Source organism: Triticum aestivum, chromosome 4A, assembly GCF_018294505.1.
Source record: "Triticum aestivum cultivar Chinese Spring chromosome 4A, IWGSC CS RefSeq v2.1, whole genome shotgun sequence".
NCBI classification, from domain to species: domain Eukaryota; kingdom Viridiplantae; phylum Streptophyta; class Magnoliopsida; order Poales; family Poaceae; genus Triticum; species Triticum aestivum.
In genome coordinates, this window is record NC_057803.1 from 598305853 (window position 1) to 598312580 (window position 6728).

Genomic DNA, 6728 nt, shown 5'->3' on the forward strand with positions numbered 1-6728 from the left:
CCATGAAAATTCTGCATATATATAGTTCCATATCTGTTAATCAAGTCGACGAGGACCATCAAATTAAGTCGATGGTTATCGTGCATACTGGTACGAATATATACATCTTTTTCGTAGAAAAATCATCTAACCGAATGCATGCTCTGCTTCATTAAGGAGCTATCAAGACGCCATTGACACTCCAACTGCACGCAAGTAAGTACTACCGCAGTACTTCACACAAGCTACACTATAGGCCACTCGACTACTCGTTGGAAGGACACATGTGTGTGTATAAATAGAGAGGCAGAGGCAGAGCGATTGGTACACAGTACACATCCGGCCTCCATTGCTGCTAGCTAGCTGCATTCGGTTGAGGCCAACCAGCAACCACACACTATAGCTCATTACTCACTAGCAGCGGCGATGAGGAGGTTGCGGCTGCAGCAGCTCGCCGTCGTCGTGGCGGTACTGGCGTTAGTGGCGGCGGTGCGTCCGGCTGTGTGCCGGGAGCAGCAGAACAACGGTACGGTGGAGGTGGCAGGGGAGGAGATGCGGAGTGCGAGGGCGACGGCGGTGATCGTGTTCGGCGACTCCATCGTGGACCCAGGGAACAACAACAACCTGCACACCCAGATCAAGGCCAACCACGCGCCCTACGGCAAGGACTTCGACGGCCACGTCGCCACCGGCCGCTTCTCCAACGGCCTCGTGCCCTCCGACCTCGTCGGTACGTCCGTGTCTATTCTTATCAGTGTGGTTGTGCTTGTGGTTTGTCTATGTCTAGGTTCCAGTAAAACCCGTTGTAAGATTTTCGGCCTACTTTTCCCCCATAAACAGGGTCACTACATTCTTAAGGAAATTGTAGGACCACCACCCTGCCATTTTGACAAGGTTCCATAAAAAGAAAAGGTTATTGTTTTGGACTTCAACATAGTTCAATACATGTACAAAATCCATAAAAGGTTATGTGTTAATGCCAAAAAGTATTCGAGACAAATTCACACAGATGGTTTCAGTTCTAAGTATCGATTATTCTAAATGTGGCATAGATTTTACTATTGAACCGAGAGCTATGACTTGGTACAATTGGCTGTGTAGTTATATCCGTAGCAATACATGGGTATTTTGCTGGTAGAGCATATCAAGCAAGTTTATTTGGAAGCGGGCATGGTATGACCATGAGATATTATCATCTCTAAGGAGAGCGGCGATATGGGCTCGCGGGAGTTACATGCCCCCTGCAGGATGAACAACTGATTGACCAAAAATGGGTTAGAAATTTTAAAAGGAAAATTGAGCATGTACGTCTTCAGATCTTCGTCGCGTGTGTAAGTATTTCATGCGAAGAAAAAAAACAAATTGTGAGAAACAATCCAGAAATTTTGTACCCTGTTTTTTCTAAATAAATCAAGTTATCTAAAAGGAAAATTTTTAGCAACAAAGTTGTTTTTTAACACAAACACTTGTCGTCTTCTATGAAAAAAAAATACATGCACACAAAGAGCACATATATGTACAGTTGTAAATATTTGAAGAAAATTGACATTTAGAAGATTATTTTATTTCACCCCAGGAGATATCTTTTTACTTAAAGGAAACCTGGGGAGATATCTGGCGCAACAATTAATTAACTTCACTTCACTTAATTTCTCATGCATAGGCCGCTCCTGTTCTATGCGCTTAGCGACAAATTGTCCCCAAAACACAAAAGGTTGCTTAATATGGGCCGACCCACTAGTGCCGGCATGCCTGCTCGCTTGCATGAAAAACCGGCAGCACCTGGCTCAATAAAAAATCAGTCATGTTCGTCTGAGGAAAAGGCCACTAGAAAAACCAGCATTTCCTGACTTGGAAAAAACCGGCCACGTTGTTTTGGACAAATTTGAAAAACTACATGAATTTAAAAAAATGTTCAATTTTTTAAAAAATATTTCGGAATTTATAAAAAATCATGAACTTTAAAAAAAGGTTCAAATCTTAAAAATATTCATGAATTTTAAAAATGTTTGTGAATTTTTTAAAAAGTTTGTGGACTAAAAATTGAAAACAAACAAACAAAGAAAAACAAGGGAAATAAAATCGGATAGAAAAGGAAAAAAAGAAATAAAAAATGGTCAAAATCCAGTAGTTAGCTGCAGGCATGCCGGCCGAGTTTTCGCTTTACAGCCTGTTCAATAAACTTCTCCCATTTCATTGATGGGCCGGATTTCAGCCCAGAAACTTCACGTGAAGAAGCTGGTTGCTCCGTGGCTCAACGTCGACCACACTCCGGAGGACCTCCTCACCGGAGTCAGCTTCGCCTCCGGCGCCACTGGATATGACCCCCTCACTCCAAAAATCGTGGTATGTACTCTGGCTGATCTTTCACACTCAATCTCTATTGATAATATTATATGATGCATGCATGATCGATGCAGAGGCCGAATCACAGTACACCGCTAGCTAGTCCAAGAAGAAATTTTTTGTAATGATCTTGCTAACTTCTACGCGTATTGCAGAGGAGGAGGCCGAGAGGATCATCGATGGTGCCTTCTTTTTTGTGTGTGCCGGCTCGGATGACATAGCTAACACCTACTTCACAACACCGTTTCGGAGCGTCCAGTACGACATCTCGTCCTACGTGGACCTCCTCCTCGTCGGTGTGGACAAGTTCCTCCGAAGCGTGAGTGCTCGCGGCGCCAAGAGGATCGGCTTCGTGGGCCTCCCGCCCATCGGATGCGTACCGTCGCAACGGACGGTCGGCGGCGGGTTGCATCGTCATTGTGAACCCAAGCGCAACTACGCAGCACAGCTCTACAACTCAAGGGTGCAGGAGCTGATCGAAAGGATGAAAGAGGAGCTCAACACCCGCATAGTCTACCTAGGGATCTATGACATCATCCAAGAGCTCGCCGAGGATGGGGAGCGTTGGGGCTTCACTGAGACGACCCACGGGTGCTGCGGGACCGGGCTCATCGAGGTGACGAATCTCTGTGACTCTAGGTTCATGGCGGTGTGCGACGACGTATCCAAGCATGTCTTCTTCGATAGCTTCCATCCCACGCAAAGGGCATACAAGATCATTGTCGACAACATCTGGGACACCTATGGACACCTCTTGTAACCCTAAATGGAGTTTCTCAACATTGATTGAGCTCCATGGATCGATGAGCATACACGGCATATAAATTTGAAACTTTGCAGTTCGATAAAACATTAGAACTAAATATTTTAGACATGACAATGGAGGTTATTCTGACTGGAGGTGCACGGAGATTAATGATGAACTACAGGACCGGAATAATATGTGATACATATCGAGCACACCTGCTGATCGATCATGGTGTTTGCTTTTTGATTCGATTCGATTCGATGTGTTTGTGCAGGTGATCCAGATGATAGAGAGTAATAACGGTATTAGAATAGTATTATGATAACACCCCGCCCTATATAGGTGGGGTCAGATGTTCCTGAACTTCACGAACCAGAAGCCAAAAAGAAAAAAGAAAAAACCACCTACGGTGCCCCGATCATATTTTTTCTTTGAAAAGAAGGATTATCTTCGGCCTCTGCATCAGTCGATGCATGCAACCATATTATTACAAATCGCAACAAAGTCTCCCGATCAGATGTCCATGGCCGCCCCGCCCCCACCGCCCTGCTCCAGCCCCAACCGGAGACGCCGCCGCCACCCCCGACCACGACCACCTTCGCAGCTGCCGCCGCGCATCAGCACGACCACCTTCGCAGCCACAACCGCGACCCGCCAGATCCAGACACCTGGGAGACAGTGCTGCTCCCGCGAGCTCCATCATGCTTGAGCACGTCCAGCAGCCCCCGCGCCCCTCAACTTCCCCCGCCGCCCCAGTCTCTTTCCACTGCTTCCTCGTCGGCCCCAGTCCCCAACGCGTCTAGCCGATCCGTGTTCCTACGCAGTTGGGTGCTCCTCCTGAGCGCCACCGCGTGGACCATGCGCGTCGACGCCCCCGAGCCATTGTGCTCCGCCGCTGCAGGCACCACGCCAAACCTTGAAGTTCAACCTGGACATGCGCAGCCGCTCGCCTTCGACGTCGCTCGCGCGCCTCAGCCAACCGCCGTCCGTCGAGCGCCCCCACAACCCGCGCACCGCCTGCGAACCGCACCGTGGCCACCTCTCCCGCACGTTGATGAAGAGGTACGTCGTCGTTTGTACTCCAGCTTCACCGTGACACCCGAGGACAACACTGGCGTGCGTGCTCGGCCGTGACACCCGAGGTTCAAATTGGAACAAAAGAAAAGTTCACACCTTTGTCGTTGATAGTTTGGTCAAACAGAAGATGGTTTTGTAGTCTGGTATTTTTTTGTGTTTTTGTTACGGCCAAAATAAACATAAACATGCCATCCATCTTGGTGCAAAATAAAAAAAATGAAATATTTATTCCATCGTTAGTTCGTGAAGGGAAACACCTAACGGTTAGATGTGTGTGCAAAAAAGGTTAGTATTTATTTTCCCCATTCATAACAAAAAAGAAAACATGAGTCGAGATAAAAAGAAAAACCGAGCTTGAGTGAAAGTAAAAAAGAAGTTCGCCAAGTTCAAATTGCAAAAAACATGAGTTGAGATAAAAAGAAAAACACATAACTTCAAAATGTACAAGATGAGCAGATTGATGTTTAGAAAAATTGAATTCAAATTTACTATTTTAATTCTCTATTTTAAAAAGGTGGCCTTGCATGAAAATAAATAACATGTGTTTGATTTTTTTTGGAGAAGTTCGATGTTTATAAGAAAACGGATTTTCCCCATCTTTAGAAATAAACAATAATGTCAGAGTAAAATAATCAGAGCAATTCGATGTTTATTTATCATGAAGAAAACAAGCCTCACCGAGAAAATGTTAACTATGAAAGTTCAAATTTAATAAATTGGATAGTTCAAAGAAAATGAGAAAACAAAAAAAAGACACATATGTTTTATACAAAAAAAATCACTTGAATTTTCTTTTTCTTTTTGAAAATAATAACAAAAAAGTTCAATGTTTGTAAAAAAACCATGAATTATAAGCGGTTCGACATTTGTAAGAAAACATATTTTTTACATTTCTAAAAAACCAAGAAGGTCAAACTAAAATAATAGAGAACTTTATAAAAGTTTATAAAAAATGGATTTTCCCCATTTCATAAAAAATTAGAAGTTCAAATTTCAATAACCGAGCGGTTCAATGTTTATTATAAAACTATGATTTCCCCTTTACTAAAAAATAAAACCAAGAAGTCCAAATTGAAAATATAGAGCAATTCAATGTTTATAAAAACTCAGATTTTCCTTGTTATTAAGGAATAAATGCAAGAAGTTCAAATTAAAAAGGAGCAATTCGATGTTTATTTAAAAATAAAAATCAAAATCAAAATAAAACTAAGAAGTTTCAAATTAAAATAACCGAGAAGTTCGAAGTTTATAAAAACCTAGGACTTACATGTTAAAAAATCAACATCATTTTAGGCATTTTTTAAACAGCTCATAAACAACGTCGAATTTGTAACAAATGTCTACACAAAAAGTTGCTTCTATTCATAAGATTTTGAACAGTATATCATATGCTCTATTCCGACAAAAGAAAGGTCAATGTATATGGAAACTCAAATTCTTCACATTTGTAGGAAAAATAAAAGTTTGAAGTTCAATTTTCAAAAACTTTGTTCAATGTTTATTTAAAAATTGAATTTTTCTCATTAAAAAAATAGAGAAAATCAAAGCTTATAAAAAATAGAGAAGTTCAAAATTTCTTTTTTGCGGGTAGAGAAGTTCAAATTCAAAAAACGGAGGAGTTCAAATTTTATAAACAAACAAAGAAATTCAAAGTTTATTAAAAAGCTCAGATTTTTCTTGTTACGAAAGAGTAAAACCGAGAAGTTCAAATTAAAACAACGAAACAGTTCAAAAAAGTTTATAGAAAATGGTTTTCCCCTTTAAAAAAAATCCATAAAAGTTTAAATTAAAATAATGTTTCTTTAAAAACTAGTATTTTTTCCGTTACTAAACGATAAAACTAATAAAGTTCAAATTAAAGAATATAACCATGAAGTTCAAATTTTAAATATAGATCAATTCAATGTTTATTTGAAAATAAAAAATTATGTACTCAAAATAAAAAATGATGTTCAAACGGAAATAACACAGAAATTCGTAGTTTATGAAAAATTAGGACTTACAAGTTAAAAAAATCAACGTCATTTTTGGCATTCTTAAAAATTGCTCGCAAAACGACGAAGAATTTAAAAATAAACTCTCTACATGAAAAAGTTTATGCTATTCAAACTCTTTTTGATGGTATATTATATGATCTATTTCGTTAAACGGTCTAAAATTTTGGTGTATATCATTCCAAAAAAATAAGTTTTATCGTATTAATTTTTTTAAAACCATCCCAATTTAAAAAAATGTTCGACAAGAAAATGTTGCGTCTTTTGAACAGCTATCCGAAGGTACATCATGTATACATCCAACTCCTTGATCTCTTTCTAATAAAAAAATAACCCACCCATCGATCTCTTTTTGTCCTTCACATAAGCGCAGGAGCAGCGCACGACCGCACGTACCGGCGGGTACCAGCTCTGGGGGGCACCACGCGCTGGCCAGGTGACCAAGCGGGTTCCTTCAACTGCCGCCACCAGAGAAGGGCGCCGCCTTGTTTGTGTGTGGCCGCCCCTCGCCGATATACTCCATCTCCGCCCCTTGTTGGGATCTGCCCCGGCCGCCCCTCGCCGAATCCCGGCCATCCTCCCCC

The 6728-nt window shown here is 41.3% G+C and overlaps 1 protein-coding gene across 1 annotated transcript; it reads left to right on the plus strand.

Moving 5' to 3' along the window:
• The first annotated feature begins 305 nt into the window (after positions 1-305).
• On the plus strand, positions 306-3210 carry LOC123082493 (GDSL esterase/lipase At3g14820-like). The gene is made up of 3 exons (XM_044504824.1): positions 306-709; positions 2195-2337; positions 2429-3210. The coding sequence occupies exons 1-3, from the start codon at positions 406-408 to the stop codon at positions 3083-3085; spliced, it is 1104 nt and encodes a 367-aa protein (XP_044360759.1). The 5' UTR covers positions 306-405; the 3' UTR covers positions 3086-3210.
• The last annotated feature ends 3518 nt before the right edge of the window (positions 3211-6728 follow it).

Bases quoted from the DNA above. Each gene is read 5' to 3' on its own strand.
- LOC123082493 (XM_044504824.1), top strand. From the start codon at position 406: ATGAGGAGGTTGCGGCTGCAGCAGCTCGCCGTCGTCGTGGCGGTACTG. The intron at 710-2,194 runs GTACGTCCGTGT...GCCGGATTTCAG, and splicing joins CGTGCCCTCCGACCTCGTCG to CCCAGAAACTTCACGTGAAG. The intron at 2,338-2,428 runs GCTGATCTTTCA...ACCGCTAGCTAG, and splicing joins AAATCGTGGTATGTACTCTG to TCCAAGAAGAAATTTTTTGT.